At 35.5% G+C, this 21680-nt stretch overlaps 1 protein-coding gene across 1 annotated transcript in view; it reads left to right on the top strand.

Moving 5' to 3' along the window:
- Window positions 1–21680, top strand: part of CHM (CHM Rab escort protein) — a 188420-nt gene that overhangs the window by 134916 nt on the left and 31824 nt on the right. The window contains exon 12 of the mRNA XM_051968719.1: window positions 1285–1381. Coding sequence (XP_051824679.1) covers window positions 1285–1381 — 97 coding nt within the window. The remainder of the gene's footprint in view (window positions 1–1284; window positions 1382–21680) is intronic.

Raw genomic sequence — 21680 nt, 5'->3', positions numbered from 1 at the left:
GAAAATTAAAGGAAAATAAGATCTCGGTAGTGCCTAAAATAGTGAGATGTGTGACATTGAAGGCTATTTGGTCACTTTAACTCTAAATGTCTCATTTCCAGGACCTTATCTGAATCTACTTCACCAACATAATCCTTCAGTTAATTGTCAATACATGTGTTTTAAAATGTTTCGACATATATTTACTCATTTAAAGTTACTCCCTTGTACTTAAATAAATTTAATGTTAACAGACTTTCCATGTTTTTATTCAAAATGAATTTTTAAAGGCACAACTTTAAAAACAACTGTATATATTTCAGAATTAATGATATAATAATAGTATTTTTTTTTGTCCTAGTAGAAAATATTAGAGACGTTACATATGCTTATATATGTCTAAAATGCTTTTCTTTACTAATAGTGATACAAGTAGATATATTACCAGGATACTTGAAATATTCTTTTAACAAACATTGAGCAATTACTCCATGTGAAGCATGGTGCTCATCACTGGAGAGAGAAAATTAAGTTTAAACAATCTTTACCTTTATGAAATTTACAGTCTATCGGGGGATAAGACATACATAAAAGTATATATAACTCATAATATTATTTCGTAAATGCATTTGTAGTGCAAAATAGTGTTATGTGAGATCCATTGAGAAAGGTTGTTACCAGCCAGCAGAATCAGGAACAGATTTATGGAGTAGGTAGCATTTGGATTGGACATTAATAGATAGGGAAGAAATTCAATAGGTAATGGGCACGGCATTTCAGGCATAGGGGTACCATGTGAGCAAAGCCACAGAGATGAAAGAATACACTGTGTGCTAGGGCACAGAGAATAGACCAGTTTAATGGAAGTATGGAATACATGAATGAGAAAGATCATATATCTATATGATCTTGCCTGCAAAGGCATGTTGGTTATTATATTGTGGAGAGCTCTAAATACCTTGAAAGGTACTCAGTTAATTGCAAGCAACACTGTGCAATAAAGAAAGCTTGTCTTGTGACCAGGAAGAGTGCCTTTGATAGATACTGACTGTGTGACCCTAGGCAAGTCATTTAACACATTTGTTCAGGAGATTCCTCCTCTCTAAATTTCTGTACCAAGAAATTTCCTAATTGTTTATAAAGGAACATTCTTGTACTTATCTCTTTTAAATTCGGTTTCCAAATTAAATCTTCTATGTCAGAGCACTATGTGTTAATGGATATTGCAGATATTTTGTTAGGCAGGTATCAGCAGGAAGGAAATGAAAATTTAATTGCTTCTCTTGCTCTGTGTCTGCTTTGGAGATTTCCATTTTGACAGTGCCACCAGTGGAGCCAGGATCTGCTGCTGTCCGGGTTGTTGAGTTGTGTTCTTCCACCATGACGTGCATGAAAGGAACATGTAAGCATAGTGTGATTGTTTATCTTCTATATTTCTTTGGAGAATGAAGAGGATGGCAAGGGAAAGAGGGTTTGATTTTCAAGCAGGTCACCCAGTTAATAGAAATGTCTTATAGGGATTGACCTGTGTTTTCTTTTTCTTTCTTTCTTTTTTTTTTTATTTGTTTGTTTGTTTTTAAATATGTTAAAGTATATGTTAAATACACTGTATGTGTACATATCCATATAGTTATTTTGCTACTCACGAAGAATCAGACTTTGAAATAATGTAAAAGTAACCTGAGAAGGAAATCAAAAATGCAGGCGGACAAAAATAGAGGGATTGGGAATTCTATGTTGTGGTTCCTAGTCATCTCCTAGAGTTCTTTTACTGGGTGTATGTAGCTGGTTCAGTTCATTATTGCTCCATTGGAACTAATTTGCTTCATCTCATTGTTGAAGAGGGCCCCGTCCATCAGTATTGATCATCATATAGTATTGTTGTTGAAGTATATAATGATCTCCTGGTCCTGCTCATTTCACTCAACATCAATTCATGTAAGTCTCTCCAGGCCTTTTTGAAATCCTTCTGCTGGTAATTTCTTATGGAACAATACTATTCCATAATATTCATAAACCACCATTTATTCAGGCATTTTCCAATTGATAGGCATCCACTCAATTTCCAATTTCAAGCCACTATGAAAAGGGCTGCCATAAACATTTTTGCACATACAGGTCCCTTTCCCTTCTTTAAGATCTCTTTGGGATATAAGCCCAGTAGTAACGTTGCACAGTTTGATAACTTTATGAGCATATTTCCAAATTGCTCTCCAATAATCCTCAAATTCTCTCTCCTAGATCTATTTTCCAGGTCTGTTGTTTTTCCAAGTAGATAGAAACATTTTAAAATATTTTTTTCATTTTTTTGATTTTGCTTATTCTTAAATGTCTCAATGAATCATTCATTTCTATTTGTTCAGTTCTAATTTTTATTGCTTTATTTTCTTCATTAGCTTTTTTAAATTTTTTTTACTTCTTTTTGTATATGTCCAATTGAGTTTTTAAATGAGTTGTTTTGCTCTATGGGATTTTTTTTTACCATTTCACTAATTTTTTTTTTTTTTAAACACTGAATTATTTTCTTTTTCCAATTCACAAATCCTACTTTCCTGGGAGTTCTTTATCTTTTCTAATTCACAAATTCTGTTTCCCTACGAGTTCTTTACCTTTTCCAATTCACATTTCAGGAAGTTGTTTTCTTTTTCCACTTTATCAAATTTTTCTTTTAATGAGTTATATGCTTTTTCTGTACTCTCTTGTAGAGCTTCTCTTTCCTTTTCCCATTTTCCTTCTAGCTCTCTTTTAAGGTCTTTTCTAATTTCTTCTAGGAGAGCCTTGTGTGATAGGGATCAGGTTACATCCCCCATTGTGGGTTTTGTCTGGAGACTGTCTGCTATTAGTCTCTTTGGGGTTGAAAACCTGCCCTCTTTCTGTATTGAAGCTATCGATGGTTAGCATACGGTTGGCTTTTTTACTCATTTTTTAAATGAGATGCCTTAGGGTCTGCCTTCAGGGCAAGGAGGTTACCAGCTTCCTCTATAGACAGGGATAGATAGATGGACAGTAGCTGTCCTGCCAACTGGCTGCTAAGAACAGCGGAGCTGTGGAAGTGCCCTGGGAAGAGCCCCGCACTGGAAGTGTCTCTGCCCTGTGAAGCATGGCCACACTGTGGAAACTTCTATTACCCTGGGCAGAGCCCCGCTGCTGTGCAGGAGTGTGGCTGCCCCGGGCAAAAGCCCCGCACTGCAGAATGCGGCTGCACAGCTGTGCTGGTCCGTGCCGAGTCACTTCCAGGGCTGGGTGGGTGTGGCCAGGTCCTGTTAAATTCTGGCGGTTTTTTTGGAGTACCCTCTACCATTGGCATTTGTGTAACTTCTCTGCTGATCTACTGCTTTGCAACCAAAGCAGAACGGCCAACCTGTGGTAGAGTCCTCCTGCAGATTCTCCACCCGCAGAGACTGCCCCCACCCCGTCTGCTCAGTGTGCTAGCCTCCGTGTTCTGCCTCCCTGCCTGCGCTGGCCTCCTCCCATCCTATCAGGACAAACCTTTTCTGGCGAGCTTCCCAATTCTCTTGGGCTGGTAATTTTTTGTACTCCTTATATTTGTGGATTTTACCAGTCAAGCACTATTTCTGAGGCTGAATTTGGTAATTAGTAGTGAGGGTAGAAGGGGAGCTTAGAATGAAGCGCATGTCCTCTCCGCCATCTTGGCTCTGCTCCCTGGGACCTGTGTTTTCTTGCATTGTATTTCCAATGGTGCCCAGATAAGATGAGCCATATTATCTTTCATTTATAAATATCCTGATCTGGCCATACATGCATAGTCACATATAGCAATAGCTATATCCTATTTCATTTCTACAATGAAAAAAATAACATGATTTCCTAAAATCTTAGTTTTGTTTTCACAAAATTAAGTTGCTTAATTGCTGATTTTCTTTGTTTTTCCCTTAAAATCTCAGTGTCTCTCAGTTCCTGATTTTTCTTTATTGATAGGTGCTCCTTTCACCTCTGAGTTCTGTTGACTTATTGTCAATATTATTATTGTTGTTGAGAATTAAATTACAAACTCCTTCTTTACCTGTTTCTCTACTTTTGTCTGAGTTTCCTCATGGTGCACTCTAAGCATTTAGCAGCTATTCTGTGACTTCTATTCTGTGACTTCTCCATTGCTTTACTAGAAGACAATTGCATCATCAGAATAATCTCATTAAGCACTTCCATATATCTGATCTGGGTGGAGGACATAGAAGAGAGGTGCAAGACAATGAGTCAGAGAACTTGAACTCAAATTCTGATTGTGTCATTTCTTACCTGTGTGAAATTGGATCATCATTCAATCTCCCAGGTCCTCAGTTTCCCTCTCTAAAATTGTAGGGCTATTCTACACCTTTAAGTTCTCTTCCAGCTTTCTCTGTGGTGCTATAAAGGAAAACATGGCTTCTGTTTTTGAGAGGCTTACTGTCTTGTTGAGAATAAAGGATCTCATAATAATGCACAACGTTGTCCTGAGTTCAGATCTTTTTATTGCCATCTTAACTTCTCTCGTGGAAACTGTGAATTCAAAGCATTGGGTTAGTTGTTAGGATACAGAATGGATGATGTACTCTTGACTTGTAAAGCCCTTATGGTCTTAAGATACAGAGACAGATTATAACCCAAAGAGATCATAAAAGAGAGAAAAGGACCCACATGTGCAAAAATGTTTGTAGCAGCTTTTTGTCATGGCAAAGAACTGGAAATTGAGTGGATGCCCATCACTGGGAAATAGCTGAGTATATCATGGCATATGAATATAATGAAATATTATTGTTTTATAAGAAATGATGAGCAGGCTGATTTCAGAAAAGCCTGGAAAGAATTACATGAGCTGATGCTAAGTGAAGTGAGCAGTACCAATAAAACACTATACACAGCAACAGCAAGGCCGAGTAAGATTAGCTCCTCTCAGCAAAACTGCTCGTGATCCAAGAGAAATAGAGAGGAGGGGAAAAAAAAATTCGGAACTCAAAAAAACTACAAAAATGAAAGTTGAAAGCTATCTTTACATGTACTTGGAAAAATAAAATACTGTCAAATAAAAAAAAAAAAGATATAGACATAGACCTTATACCTAGAAGTGGATCTCTTCGATAAAGAGAGCTTTAATTGATCAAAGATGGACAGAAGCAGCTACACCCAAAGAAAGAACACTGGGAAATGAATATAAACTGCTTGTATTTTTGTTTTTCTTCCCGGGTTATTTCTACCTTCTGAATTCAATTCTCCCTGTGCAACAAGAAAACTGTTCGGTTCTGCACACATATATTGTATCTAGGATATGCTGTAACCTATTCAACATGTAAAGGACTGCTTGCCATCTAGGGGAGAGGGTGGAGGGAGGGAGGGGAAAAATCGGAATAAAAGTGAATGCAAGGGATAATGCTGTAAAAAATTACTCTGGCGTGGGTTCTAGCAATAAAAAATTATTTAAAAAAAAAAGAGAGAGAGAGAGAAAAAGTTGTGACACAAAATTACAGGAAAAAAAAAGAACTTATACCTAGGACAAGATTAGAGTTGCCATATTAGATAGTTTATGGTTCTTACTAGTTGAATGCTTACAGTACCCTAAGAAGTGAGCAGAGGATTTTTGATTTCCTTCACAGGCTAATAGTACACTATTTCAAAGTCCGATTCTTTTTGTACAGCAAATAACTGTATGGACATGTGTACATATATTGTATTTAATTTATACTTTAACATATTTAACATGTATTGGTCAACCTGCCATCTCGGAGAGGGGATGGGAGGAAGGAGGGGAAAAATTGGAACAAAAGGTTTGGCAATTGTCAATGCTGTAAAATTACCCATGCATATAACTTATAAATAAAAAGCTATAATAAAAAAAAAAGTGAGCAGAGGGAGGAGTCATCATGGGGATAGGACAGACAGGGAAAGCTTCTGTGCCTTCAAGTAGTGGGGAGCACTTAGGTAGGCAGACAGAAGGGGGATGAACATTCCTATTGCTAAAAGCTAGCAGCCTGTTGGGAAGAAAACTGGAGAAGGAACTTTTAGAAGAACTGATAAGATGAACCCAGCTGACTAGATTATTCGCAAATGCTTATATCATCTTTACCCTTATTTACTTTAATGCAATTTTCTGTTTTTCCTGTTAATATGCTAATGGCTGTCCCAGAAACACAGGGTATTTGAAGTAGGCAAAATTTTTTATTGTTTCAAATGATGGAATTTATTGGAGTTATGTCACAGTTTCTAAGATTGTTCCCAGAACATAAACCCCATTCCAGATCACACTCTCATGCCCTGATCAATGGGTATTTTTGACCTTTAATCTTCGAAATTAGCTTTGAAATGATATTTATTTGGTTAATCTTTTTCCACAGATCTCTTTCTTGTTCTTTGTCATTTGGATTCTGTTACTGCTTAAGTTAGCATCTGCCTAGATTACCTATGATTAGAAAAGCTGGTTTTATTAGAACTATTCCAATCTTTCCTGTTATTGTGTTCTTCATAATTATAAATAAAGCATAACTGTGAATTTCAATTTTAAAGAAATCAATATGGGAAATACTTGTAATACCCCTTAACAGAAGAGATCATTGCAAGAGTGACAAGGTCTAATTTCCTATGGATCCTCCATGGGAAGCACCCAAAAAGTTGACTTGCATATGTTTCTCTTGGTAGCTTTGTCTCATAATCTATTTCAAAATGAAATCACCAAAAAGGTCTCAAAATTTTACATCCATTATCTAATTCTTGTTCATACTGCTATCCTGGTGTCAAGTAAGGCAGGAACTGGTAGCCTGGTGTAGTAGAAAGTACCCTGGACCTCATTTTTCTCACCTGAAAAATATCAGAAGTTGACAAAAATGTCCTGTTTATGGAACATTATCCATTTTACAACGATAGGAGAACCCTGCTTTCAGACCCAGTGCAGTCTTGGAAAAAACCTCACCTTAAAACTGGTTGTGATCAGGCAAAATCCCAAGTGTGCAGTTTTGTCTGTTTTATGTATTTTTGTCTTCAGCTATTTAGACAATATGTAGCAAAGGTGGTCTTAGAAGGTTTAAATAGCAGGAAGTATTTGAGGGAGTATATAGCAATCAGCATAGTAGAATATAAGAGTGAACTGGTAAGTAAAGTTAGGCAGAAGACCATTAAGAAAACAGAATCAGTAATTTGCTACACTTCACAGTACATGTGGATCAAAATAGACTTTTTTTTAATTGAAAAAGAAAATTACTGAGTTTGGGGGAAAAAAAGGTAATATATTCTGTTTTCCTTTTTTTTTTTTTTTTCTTTTTTCTTTTTTAATTTCATTTCATTTTCTCTTCTGAATTTCTCTCCTTTTCTCCCTCTCTGTCACTCCTCGAGAAATCACAAAGAAACCACCACAACAAAAAAATACTATTACAAAAATGTATACTCATGCAAATCATATTCTCTGATCTTTGTGATACATAACTATAGTCTTCCTTGCTAATACTTAACAATTTTTGCATCAGTATTCATTGGGAAACTTGATATATAGTTTTGTTTCTGTCTTTTGAGTCTCCCACATTTAGGTATTATGATTATATTTGTATCATAAAAGGAATTATATAGGATCCCTTCTTTACCTATTTTTTGAAACAGTTTATGTAATATTGAATTTAAATGTTTGGTAGAATTTTCTTGTAAATCCATCTGGTCCTGGGATGTTTTTTTTAGGGAGTTAATTTATGGCTTGTTCCATTTCTTCTTCTAAGATAAGATTTTTAAAGTATTTTGTTTTCTCTTCTGTTAAGCTGGACAATTTATATTTTTGTATATGTTCATCTAGTTCAGTTAGATTGTCAGTTTTAGGGGCATATATTTGGACTAAATAACTCTTTATAATTGCCTTTATTTCTTCTTCATTGATTGTGAATCTACCTTTTTCATTTTTAATACTATTAAACTTATTTTCTTAAAAAAAAAATCAGTGCTCCTAAATTGTGATCTGGGGAGATAGGTCTATTCACTGCTCTCCTAGTCTCATCTCTGTAGGTTGCTGACCCAAGTTTGGGTCTTTTGGCTTACACATAGTTGAGTTTCAGTAGACTACTACTGAACTCAGTCATTGTTAACCCTGTTGGGTAGCTCTGCTGGTACGTAGCTACTAAACTGCTGCCTCTCCTTTAGTCTGGTACTGCTGTCCTGGTTATTGTCCTGGTTATATAGGCTCAGACAGTGGGCTAAAGGCTAGAACTAAGTCACGGCTGTTTTGTTTTTGGGCTCAGAGGCACACAGTTGTTTCTGAAACTTGTTTCTTGCTTGGACCAGCTCAGGATTGATCATGCTCTCTGCCCAGTGGGCTATAGAGCTGCCAGATTGCACCTGTTCTTGCATGTAGCACTTTAGGTGTGCCTCGGGATTTTCCTTTGGTTTAGTGGTTTCTGTCTCACTGTTCCACATCAGCCCTCATTCTTTCCCTGAGAGCTAGAATGTTCCCTTGTTTGATAGGTTGTCCAGTTCTCTTTCCCTAGTGTCTGCAAACTCGTTTCTCTCCCTATGCTTCCCTAGGATGGAAAAATAATTCATTATGACTTTTTTCTTGTTTTTCTTGTCTTTCAGTCTACTGCATTTTCTAGATTGGTATGGAAGAGGTGTATTTGGTGAGCAGGGCAAAAATGCTTCTTCTTACTGTCCCATCTTGAGTCCATTTTTCCTAGTTATTTTTCTTTTGTGGTGATAAATTAGAATTGTTGCTTTAGCCATAAAGTTATAAGATTTATTCCTATTCTAGTAGCTTTTTAACAAAAGCAGTAGCTTCAGAATCCTTTGACAGTATTTCTGCATTAAATCTTTTGGAAAACAAAACCAGTGCAACCAAAATTAAAAGGGAAGGGGAAAAAATTTTTACATCCCTGGGTTCTGATAAAGGCTTCATTTCTAAAATATAGAGAAAATTTACTCAAATATATAAGAATACAAGCCATCGTTTACTTGATAAATGGTCAAAGAATATGAAGTTTTCACAAGAAGAAATTAAAACCATTTCTAGTCATGTGAAAAAATGTTCTAAATCATTGTTGATGAGAGAAATGCAAATTAAGACAATTCTGAGGTACCACTACACACCTCTCAGCTTGACTAAGGTAACAGGAAAAGATAATTATTGGAGGGGAGCTGGGAAACTGGGACACTAATACATTGTTGGTGGAATTATGAACTGATCCAACCATTCTGCAGAACAATTTGGAACTATGTTTAAAGGGCTATCAAACTGTGCAGACCCTTTGATCCACAGTGTCTCTAATGGAACTGTATCCCAATGAGAGCATAAAAGAGGGAAAAGGACCCACATGTGCAAATGTTTGTATTATCCTCCTTTGTAGTGACAAGAAGCTGAAAACTGAGTGGATGCCCATCATTTGGAGAATGGTTGAATAAATTATGGTATATGAATGTGATGGAATATTATTGTTCTATAAGAAATGATGATTTCAGGGAGGTCTGGAGAGACTTATATGAACTGATGCTAAGTGAAATGAGCAGAACCAGGAGATCATTGTACATGACAACAGCAAGATTATACGATGATCAGTTCTGATGGATATAGCTCTTTTCAACAATGAGGTGATTCAGGCTACTTCCAGGAGACTTGTGATAGAGAGTGCCATTTGTACCCAGAGAGAGGGCTATGAGAACTGAATGTGGATCAGAACATAGCATTTTCACCTTTTTTGTTGTTGTTGTTTACTTGCTTTTTTTTTCCTCTTTCTCCTTTTTTCCCTTTTTGATCTGATTTTTCCTTTGCAGCATGATAAATGTGGAAATATGTATAGAATCGCACATGTTTAACATATATTGGATTACTTGCCATAAGGGCAGGGGTGGGAGGAAGGGAGGGAGAAAATTTGAGAAGAAAAGGTTTTGCAAGGGTGAATGTTGAGGAGTATCTTTGGATATATTTTGAAAATAAAAAGCTATTATCAAAAAATATAAACAAATCTTTTGAAAATAAAAATTCCCGTCAGCAAAAATTAGGCATTTACTCTGTGTAAATCGCCCAAGGATGCCAAGATAATAATGGCATGATCCCTGCCCTTCAGAAGCTTATATTAGAGGAAGGAAGGGAGATTCCACATCTCCTTATGTGGAATAATATAATACAAATTTAAAATGATGAAAAAAAAACCTTTATTCACTAAGCATTTATTAAGTGCTCATAGGTCCCTGGCACTGTGCTAACCTCTGAGGATACAAAGAAAGACAAAACACTGTTCTCAAGGAGCTGACTTTCTAATGGCAAAGACAACCTGTAAATAGCAAGGTAGCTCCAGAGTCAACAAATAGCATGAAGATACTGAGAAAAGAGATGAAATGCTCCAGAAAAATTAAGGAAGATGACAAGATGCTCAACAAGGGAGAAATGAATATGGGAATGCATTCCAGACATGGATCCTGACCTGTGTAAAGGTCCAAAGGTGAAAGATGCATTGTTATTTTCAGGGGCCAGTCAGAAATCTACTTTGCCTAGCACATAGTATTAGGAAGAAAAATAATGTGAAATAAGACTTTAGGTCAGGTTCCCAGCTTATGGATGGTCTTAACTATCAATCTAAGGAATTTGTGAGTTTCCTTTGAGGCAATAAAGAGCCACTGAAGATTGTTGAGCAGAGCTATAATGTGATCAGATCCAAGGCATAATACTGCAGCTCTGTGAAGCACTGATCAGCTAGGGGAGAGACTGGAAGTCAAAAACTAATTAGAAGGTCATTGTAGTAATACAAAAGGGGAAGAGGTTAAAGTTATGACCACGGTGAATTGCTCCTCAACTCCCTTTTAGATAGATAGATAGATAGATAGATAGATAGATAGATAGATATCCCCCCCGGACAAAAAATTAGTGAATCTTCCCATTTTCTGGTTGACGTTTTTTGGCTGTTCATTTGATAGATTTCAAAATGGAAGGCCCATGCTATCAAGACTCATTATCTACTTCTCAGGACTATCTGTTTAGCTCTATTCGTGGCAGCTGGCATCAGATAACCTGTGTTTTCTTTAGGTTTGGTTCCACAGACCTCACGGTAAATTTTACCCTGAGCAAAAAATGTGTAACATAGATCAAGCTTTAAATAAACTTACCTAGGACTACTTTTGTCACTAACTCACTTTTGTTAGTGAGTTCTTAACGAAAGCTTTTCTTTCTGTTCAGAGCCTTGCCTCTCCAGACTCCTGGCAACTTTGGCCCTTGCTCCTGCTGCTTGCCTTTATTGCTAGTCAGAGATGGCATGGCTTATTCACATCACTGCTTTTCCCTCAATAATTAGCTAGCGTATCTCCTGAAATAGAACTCTCTTGCTAATCTTAGGGAAGGCCCCCAAACCACCTTTTGTCTCTGTTTAGGCTCTTCTCTCTTGATCTTTCTTCTTTGACATCAGAAATAGAAAAAGTTGGCAGAAAGATCACACTATGTCATCCTTGTGGTCTGCAGTCCTGCTGCTAGGCCACTCTCTGTTCCTTTGAAGCTTTCAGTTTGTATAGAAGCTATTTTACACAGAATGCTCAAGATTATACTTTAATTAGCCACTCCAAAATGTTTCTTAAAGAGATTTTTCCCTTTTTTTTTTTGAACCTTTTAAAAATTAATTTCATGCAATTCAACAAGCCCACTATGTGCATGGCACTAATGGCACTGTGCTAAGTACTGGGGATGCAATTGGCAAAGCTCGAATATACAATTAGAGTTTGGTGCATTGGTGACCTGCTGAGCAGATTTACAGATTACAAACCAATGGAAGCTAACACCGGGAGATAGTCAAGATTCAAAGAGATCTTAGTATGCTCTAACGTTGGACAGGATCAAAGAAGATGAAATTCAGTATGGATAAATGTATAGGTTCATGCTTGGGTTATAAAATTTACTCTTGGAAGGACCAGATGAGGGAAGGTGTGATTAGTTTGAAAAAGAAATTTGAGAGAACTGCAAGGTCTGTATGAGTTATCAGTAAGTTATGGAGGGCAAGAAAATTAATATGATCTCCAGCTGTGTTTAAGGAAAAGGGGGGGGGGGAGGGCGGAGTTTGATGTCTTGGAAAAGGAAGGTGATAGAGTGCTGTAACATTCTCTACCCTAGCAGCATATCTGGATGATCATGTTCAATTCTGTGTGACATATTTGAGGAAGAACATTGATAACGAGGATAGTAAAGGGCCAGAAAAGGATCAGCTGAGGCAATTCTGAATGTTGAGCCTGAAGAAGAGAATGTTTAGGGAAGACATGATAGTTGTCTTCAGATGTTTGAAGAACTGTCACATAGACTTGTTCTGCTTGTTCCCAAATAGCAGAACTAGATGCATTATTTGAATATAACTGAATAGTTTTCTATGCATTTCAGCCTGTGCTTCTCTCATCTTGGTACCCTTTATATTACTTATTCTATTTCTTGTCAACGTGTTGAAAATGAAAATGTTTATTAGGTATATTGGGTAGCAAACTGGAGAGAATGGTAAAACTGAAATCAGGGAGGAACTTCAGTTCTAATTCTGCCTCAGATATTTACTAGTTGGACAAATCACTTAATTTTTGGCTGCCTCAGTTTCCTCATCTATCAATTGGGGATAATTCTAGCACCTACCTCACAGAGTTGTAAGAATCAAATGAGATAAGATATAATGTACTGTTGCAAATCTTAAAGTACTACATAAATGGGTGCTTCTGTTACTATTACTATTTTAATTAGTAATAATTATAACATAATAACAATATAACAATTGTATGTTAATGTATTATATTAATATTGATTTAGTTGGTTAATATATTAATGTATAAATGTCATATATTGTATGATATAAAATTATGTATAATATATGTTATATATTATTACCACTACTATAACTAGTAGCTTCAGAGTATAGCTTTGAACTAAAATTAGCCTCATACACTTAGGTAAATAGCTCAGTTGATATGAATTTAGTTTCAATTTAGATTCTTTACAAATAATGTCTGTATCTCAAGGAATTATTTTAGGTTATTCTCTGAATGTCTTTGTTAGGTTACATTTAGACAAGGCATTTTGCGAATTTTTGCATTTGTAAATATATTTTATGCTTTACTAGTGATAACTGCTCATTTAAAAAAATTTTTTTAAATATAAAAATGTCTAGTAATAGAAAAGAACAAATTCTAAGAAGAGAATAGGTTCCATAAATCTTCAGGATTTTTTCATCATTAACTTCAACCAGGCTTTGTAGTGACTGTTTTTCCCTTTAAACAATTACTTAACAAAAGTATACAAATATACCTGGTCTTTGATCACCTTGTATAAGTGACAGGCATGTAATCGGCATTGCCAGCTGAGTGGAACCAAGCTCCTTCACTTGTCCTAAAAATGCAGTCTGTAATGATGGAATCATGAAGTAAGCCCATCTTTCTTCCTGCTGGACGAATTACTCGAAGACAAATGTTGGCAACCACTGTATCTAATGCAGTTATACCTGAGTAAATCAAACATAATCAAAATATATACTGATGAGACTTTGTGACTCATAGCTAGCCCCTCAGTGGTAATAAAAAGGGGTTTTTAAAAAGTGATGTGAACTTGGGTGATTTGTGGCTCATTTTTTTTTAATCCAAAAAGGTTTCCTTTTTATAAGATGTACTTATGAATAAATTAGCTTATTTCTAAGATTTGTAAAATTAAAATACTCTCATTTGGAAGTCCTCAATAAAATTTGGTGAGTTTTCTAATAAATGTTCAAGGCCTCCCCAGTAACTGAATTCCCAGGGTTTTAGTAATCATATAACTTGATATGGTCAGTTCTCCAGTAACAATGGGAAGAGGGAATTGTTGAAGATGTTTGTATTTTATATTCTGTTAGAATTATTTCACATTCTCTGAGCACATCCTAAGTTTGGCGGCACAGTCAAGTGACCCAACAGGTATATGCAATAGCATTTGCCATGTGGTGTAAATGTTCTCCATATAAATAATTGAGGGTTTTCTTTTGATTTCCTTTTGGTTTTCTTGCTGGTCACATGCTTTTGTTGTTTAGTTGTTTTCATTCTCATCAGACTCTTTGTGATCCCAGTTGGGGTTTTCCTGGCAAAAGATACTGGAGTGATATAATAATGTTGTAGTATGGCTAAGGGCGTGGTATCTTCAGCTCATTTTACAGATGAGAAAACTGAGGCAAACAGAGTGAAGTGACTTACTCAGGATCACAAAGCAAGAATGTTTCTGAAGCTGGTTTTGAACTCAAGAAGATAATTTGACCTGACACCTGCTGGGCACTTTATCCTCTGCACCTCCATCTAGCTGTCCCGGCCACATACTAGGCAGTAAAATATTTGTTGATTGATAATAGTGTTCAACTTCTGTTTCTCCTATGATCAGTGCCATCCTACATCAGCACAAATTTCTTATCTAGACTGCTCTGTGCTTATTCCTCTCACTAGAAAATGAGAGGACATCATCCACCCAAAAAGTTGGCTGGCAATCCAGGAATTCTGATATTTAACCTTTAACTCTCCTGGTTTGGCTTGGCCACTACAAATATCGTCTTATCTGTGTTCTGTAGTATCTTTGTGGTCATAGTATATTTCAGAGTAAATTTTTAACAAATGAAAATGAATTTTGTAGCATTAAGTTATTAAGATAACTTTAACTGTATTTTGTTCAGATCTTGCTTACTTTTTACTACCTATCATTAGAACTCTGTCTTGTTCAAATTCCTCTTTATATTTTTTAATTCATTTCACTTTATTTTTTAAATCACTGAGACTTTTTTATTCTTATTTTTTGAATTCTAGTTTTCCTTACCATCCCTGCTCCTCCAGCCGTTGAGAAGACAGGAAAAACAAGATTCATTTATATAGTCATGTAGAACATTTCCATTTTTTCCATGTTGTTTAAAAAAAGAATAAAAAGTAAAGAAAAGAACCAAAAATATGTTTCCGTCTACCCTCTGAGTCTATCAGCTTTCTATATAAGGGGGAAAAGCATATTTCATCATGAGCCTTTTGGAGCTGTAGTGGATCATTATGTTAAGCAGAGTTACTAAGTCTTTCCGATTCAGTTACCTTTACAATATTGTGGTCACTTTGTAGATTGTTCTGATTCTGTTCACTTCTTTTTGCATCACTTTCTACATGTCCTCTCAGGTTTCTCTGAAACCTGATCATAGTACAATAGTATTATATCACACTTGGACAAAAATACACAAAAAAGAACCAAAAAAAATACCAAAGTAAAGGCAAATAGAATAGTTTTGAAAACAGTATGTATATTGTATGTGTATGTGTGTGCATGCGTGTATATGTTTTGTATAACACACATATATCAATTTGGAATAGAGATTAATAGTTTCATATCTTATTGTTTTTGTGTTTTGTTGTCTGTAGAAATGTTTTTTTGTATTGTGTTTAAGAATTTTTAAAAAGAAAACTTCCTGTCTATATTTATTGACCATTCATCACTTGGGAAATGGATCTTTTTCTGATAGATTTGAATGAGTTTTCCATCAATCATAGGAAGATGCCTTTAACAGAGAAACTTTCTGTAAAGATTTTGTCCCAGGTAACTTTGCCTTCTCATTTTAACTGCATTGATATGTCCATTTTGCTTTCTGAAATCCTCTCTATTCCTTATTTGGTCATGGATTCTTCCTCTATTCATAGATCCAAAATGTAATTTCTTCCTTGGTCCTCTAATTTGTTTACAATGTGACCTTTTATGTCTAAGTCATGTGCCTATTTGGAGCTTATCTTGGTGTATGGCAGGAGGCATTGGTCGAAACCTAATTTCTGCCTAGGCTGCTTTCTAGTTTTTGTCCAATAGCGAGTTGTTCCCAAGAGCTAATCCAGCACTAAGCTACTGTATTCATTTGGTTCAGTAGATTGTTTCACTGATTGACATAGTTTTGTATCACATAGTTTTGATGAGTTCTCCTTCAGAGTATAATTTTAGGTTTAGTACCGCGAGGTCCTCTTCCTACTTTTATTCAGTATCTGTCTTGGGAATCTTGACCTCAGTTCCTCCAGATAAATTTTGTTATTAATTTTTTCTAACTGTCTGAAGTGATTCTTTGGTAGTTTGGTATGGTACTGAATAAATAAAAGTAAATTAATTTAAGTAGTGTGATGATTTTTATATTATGTTTGCTCAGCTTATCTAGGAGCATTTAATATTTCTCTAATTATGTCTGTTTCTTTTCAGAAAGTGTTTTATAACTGTATTCATATAGTTTTCATATGTTTTTATACATAGACTTCTAAATCTTTTACATATCAGTATTTTAAAATTGAATTTCTCTTCGTGCTGTGTTTTATTGATAATATACTGAAATGCTGATGGTTTTATGGATTTATTTTGTTTCCTGCAACTTAGCTGAATTTATTAATTACTTCAATTAATTTTCTAGTCGATTTAGGGCAGTAGTTCTTAACTTTTTTGTGTTTGGTTGACTCTTTTGGTAGTCTGGTGAAGCTTGTGAATCCATTCTCAGAATAATGTTTTAAATGTATAAAGTGCAGGCCTTATGATTACAAAGAAACCCAATTATACTGAAGTACACTTAATTAAAATCCTAAAAAGAACAAGTTCATGGGCCTCAAGTTAAGAATACCTCAGTTAGGATTCGAGAAAGAGTTCTGTGTATAGACCAGCATATCACCAAAAAAAGTAGATTTTTCCCCTTCTTTGCCTATTTCCCCTTGATTCCTTTTTATTTTCTTGTTATAAATAGCACTACGAATATCCTTGCTTTACCCCATTTTTACAAGAAAAGGCCTATAATGTATTCCTTTTACTTATGATTTTGACTCTTGCTTTTAAATAGATGCCATTTACTATGTTATGGGAAAAGTCGATTTATTTCTGTTTGCTAGTTTTTTATGTTCTAACAGAAATTGATGTTATATTTTGACAAAAGCTTTTTCTTGCATATCTTGATATAATCATAGGATTGCTTAGGTACTCATTATTAATACACGTCTCTTATGTTTCTGGTTTTCCTAATATTGAAGTGGCACTGCATTCCTGGTACAAATCTATTCTCGGCATAGCATATAATTTTTATGTTGTTTTAGTCTCTTTGTTAATATTTAAAATTTTTGCATCTCTATTCATTAGGGATTTTGTTCTTTCATTTTCTTTTTCCAGATTGAATTTCCCTGGCTTAAGTATCAAAACAGTATTTGTATCCTAGAAGGAGTTTGGTAGGAGCCCTTTTCTTTTCATTTTGCAGTTTCTGCAATATTGGAATAAATTGTTGTTTGAATATTTGATAGAATTCACTTGCAAAGCCATCTGGTCTCAGATTTTTTTTTCCCTTTGGGATTTCAATTGTGGCTTGTTCAGCTTCTTTCCTCGAAACTGAGTCATTTAAATTCTCTGTTTATTCTTTTAATTTTAACATTTTATATCATTTAATATATTAATCCATTTCATTTTACTTGTGTCCTGTTGACAAATAGCTGGGTAAAATAGTTTTTGATAATTTCTTGTGAATTCTTGTGGATTTTCGTTTTTTTATTTCTTTATGTTGGTAATTTGATTTTCTTTTTGTTTAAAAAATCAGATTAACTAATGCTTTATCAGTAGTTTTCAAAAAAGCAGCTCTTGTTTTATTTCCTAATTGAGTGGGGATTTTTGGTTTTCGTTTTATTAATCTAATCTTTGTTTCTCAGAATTTTTATTATCCATTTATATATTTGGAGTTTTTAACTGGTGAGGGTTTTTTGGCTTTATTTATTTGTTTGTTTGTTTGTTTGTTTATTTGTTGATTTATTTATTTGCTTTTAGCATTTTTAGTTGCATGTCCAACTCATTGATTTTTTTTTCCTTTCTTGCTGGGGTTTGTGATTTATTTTTGATAACACTTTCAGTATAACTGATGTTCTTAGTAATCTTATATATTCTGTGATATGCATTTAAAAATTTTGAGAAGATGTCCATAGGCTTTGCCAAATTCTCATAGCATTCTGTATCAGAAAAAAAGTTAAGAACTACTGGTTTAGAGAGAGAAATTTTTATCTAAGGATTACTTTGGTTGTATCCCATAAATGTTAGATGCTGTCACATTGTTGTCTTTAAAAAAAAAAAAATATCTAGGATTTGTTTTTTGAACCACCAATTCATTTAAGATTATTAGGTTTCCAATTTTAATTCTTTCTCCAATTACACTTTAGTGAATATAATTTTTATTTTTGTGCTATATTTAATAAAGCTTATGTTTAATATTATTGTTTTTTCACATTTGATTTTGTGCCCAAATAAATGGTTGATTTTTATAAATGTGTATTGCACAGTTGAGAAATATGTTTTTTCTATTCCCATTCAGTGATCACCAAAGATCTAGCACTTTTCAGAAATTCTTTTCAGGTCTCTCTCTCTCTCTCTCTCTCTCTCTTCTCTCTCTCTCTCTCTCTCTCTCTTTCTCTCTCTCTCTCTCTCTCTCTCTCTTTCTCTCTCTTTTTCTGTTCTTCCCTTCCTCTGTTCCTTCCTGCCTCCCTCCCTCCTTCCCTTCCTTCCTACCTTTCTTTCTTTGTTTTACTTGACTAGATCTCAAAGGTACATTTGAGGTTCCCCAATATTACAATTTTACTCTTAATTTCTCCCTACAAGTTGTCAAACTTTTAAGTATTTAGATGCTAGCCCATTTGGTGCATATATGGCAGCATAATGATGATTATGATTCCCTTCAGCTTAATGCAGTTTCCTTTCTCTTTTTACCAACTCCATTTTTGATTTTTCCTTGATATCTGGAATAATGATCACTACTTCTGCTGTTTAAAATTTGGCTGGAGCCTAATAGATTTTGCTCTATGTCCCTTTTTATAACTGAGTTTGAATCTTTATGTTTCAAGTGTGTTTTTTGATAAACAGTTTCTTATTTGATTGTTTTCTTAATCCGTTCTGCTATCCTGCGTTGTGGGTGAATTCATCTTATTCATGTAAAAAGTTCTCATCGTTAATTGTGCACTTCCCTCTATCCTGTTCTCTTATATTTTTTTCTTCTCTTTCTCCCCTGCTCCCCCTCTTTACAAAAAAGAAGAGGATGGAAAGTCGGAAGGAAAGTGGACCAGACACTCTTGATCTCTGCTTCATACGCTCTATTTCTACTCCTCTGCCCCGCTTTTCTTCCTTTCGGCCAGACACAATCACTTATTGTTACTCTTTCTTTTTAAACCTCTTTCATGATCCATCCTTTGAGGCTAGAGTTTCTTTTGCTTAGGCTTCATCTTTCCCCGAGTCTTCTCTTTCTCTTCTTCACCCTTCTCCCCACTCGCACTTCCCTCTTCTTTTCTTGTTGCATTGAATGTATTTCCCCAGTAAACTCTTTTTGGATGACATGTCTTCTGTCCTTTTTTTTTTAACTAGTTCAGATGAAAGTTTCAAGAGATGCTCCCTGTTCTCACATTTTTATAGTTTTCTCTTTCATACTCCAGTTATGTGAAATAATAAATTCCCTTCTTTCCTTCCTATTTTAGTCCTTTTCCCCTTCCTTTTTTCCTTCTCTTAAAACTGTAACTTAACAAAACCCACTCCCAAGTCCTTTGTCTTATTTAACTCCTCCTGTGACTTTTGATGACATTAGAGTTCCCTGGGGACAGTTTTTTTTTTTCTTTTCCTCCCCCATTAGAATGTAAATACTACACCTTTGGGTAATCCTTTCCAATTATTTACTACACACACACACACACACACACACACACACACACACACACACCTCTACCTTTTTTTCCCTCCTGTTTTTCTAGCTTCTCACAACCTGGTTCCTTTCCCCTTTTCCATTCTTTTTAAACATTTTCCCTCTCTGGCATACTGGCCTCCTTGCTGTCCTCCTAACCCAGTGATCCAGGTCTTTGCACAGGCAGTGCCCCATGCCTGGCCTGCTGTCTCTTTCCCTCTCTTCATTTCTGTCCCTGCATCTCCCTGCCTTTCTTCAAGTCTCAGCTCATACTGTACCTTCTGCAAGAGGTCTTTCCCTCTCACCCTAACTGCTTACTGCCTTCCTTTCCAAGCTAATCTCTTCTTTCCTCTGTAGATTTGTTTGTATGTACCTAGTTATCTCCATGTTGTTTCTACTTTTAGACTGTGAGCTCCTTAAGGGCAGGGATGATTTTTGGCCCTTTGTATCCCCAGTGCTTAGATCTCTGTGCTTAGTCCATAGTAAATGCTTAGGGACTGACTTGCTGATTATTCTTTTATTTCTGAGTCTTACTTCTCTGGTCTGTTCTACTGACTCATACTTTCATTAAATAAATGAATTTGGATGATTAGTGCTTTATAATGTAGTTTGAGATCTGACGAATCTAGTCATGCTTCATTGCTATTTTTTCCATCATTTGCTTCCCTTGAGATTTTAGACCTTTTCTTTTTTAAGATCACATCAGTTTTCTTGGCTGCCCTATTACGCTGTCAGTTTGAGCTTGCAAGGCTTCTTAAATTCCCAGTTCTTTTTTAAAGAAACAGCTGTCTAGACACGCCTCATCTGTACTTAGGAAGTTGTTAGTGGGTTGTTGGATTTTTGTGTGTTTTTTTTAATACAAATCTTAAAGTTTGTTTGTCCCTCTTAAATTTCATCTTAGCAATCAAAAGTTCTTTTTCCTCCAGATCTTAGAGGGGCTGAGTGAGCCGTTGGTTGGCAGAAGGAGTACTTACACTTCACCAGATCAGTATGTTTTGAATCTAATGACAGTATCAGAGCCTTGAATTATCTTATTGTCTGATGTAAGAGAATACTCCGCATACTTCATAAATGTACGAATAGAGAATTAGAGCAATTGACTTTCCAGGCTCTTTGGATTTTTGACCTTTGCCTGATTTTTAAAATGAATTCCTTTATTCTTAATACTGTTATAAAGGCGAGAATTGATTTTCTAAAGTAAATACTTGAGCTTATGTTCTTAAGTTGACTTCTTGTATTGCTTTCTAAATTCTTTAGGGAATGTACAAGCTGATGTGAATGTTCCATTGTTTTCTTTAGAGAAGTCAGCATCGCCCACTGTGTGCTTGAATGTTGCAGTGTACCTGCCTCACATGCCATTCTTTGTCTCTTAGCATTAGCAAGAAAATGTCTGCATGTATTCACACTTGTGCTGTGCAATCAGTAATTCATAAAGAAATTGCTAGGCGGATCCTTTCTTTGGTGAGTGTGTTCTATTTTCCTGATTAACATTGCCCCGAGTTTGAAAGCCAAATCCATTTGTCTAGCACAGAGACAGGTATTTTCACTGTTTCTGAGAAAGGCTGCTCTGTTTATATCTGTGTTGTTACAGTAGTGAGTAGTGCTGGAAATTTGAAAAATAGATTCCTTGCCTTTTCCAAAATTCCTAGTATTTTTAGAAATTTCTCGTTCTGTTTCCATGTCTGCTGAAGTTGTCTGTCTGAGATATTTTCTCATGGATGGACTTGTATTTTAGGAAGTTTTTTGATGCCACGCAAAGTAGCTTCAAATCGTCCATTTGTTAACTCTGTTCATTTGAAGCGTATTGCTGTATTAAGACTCTGAATAGGAAAATAACTTAGGACATGGGCCAGCAGTGTTGCAAATATGTTGTTAGAGAGTTAACACGTTGCTTTTGCCCTCAGTTTCACGTTGAATAGCTTCTACCTTGAAGATTTTTGATGTTTTCATCACCGTCACTTCAGAGTCGCTCATTCACTTGTCTGAATGTTGTTGGCTCCCCAGTCCTTAGGCTTCTTCAAGTATCACTTGTGCACTCTGAATTAAGGCTTTTTCCTTTCAGGGTTTCTCTGTTGCCTCTACATATCTACCGTGGGTAGA

This window comes from Antechinus flavipes, chromosome X (assembly GCF_016432865.1).
Source record: "Antechinus flavipes isolate AdamAnt ecotype Samford, QLD, Australia chromosome X, AdamAnt_v2, whole genome shotgun sequence".
NCBI classification, from domain to species: Eukaryota; Metazoa; Chordata; class Mammalia; order Dasyuromorphia; family Dasyuridae; genus Antechinus; species Antechinus flavipes.
The sequence above is the reverse complement of the archived record's forward strand: the minus strand, read 5'-3'. Positions and strand labels throughout refer to the sequence as shown.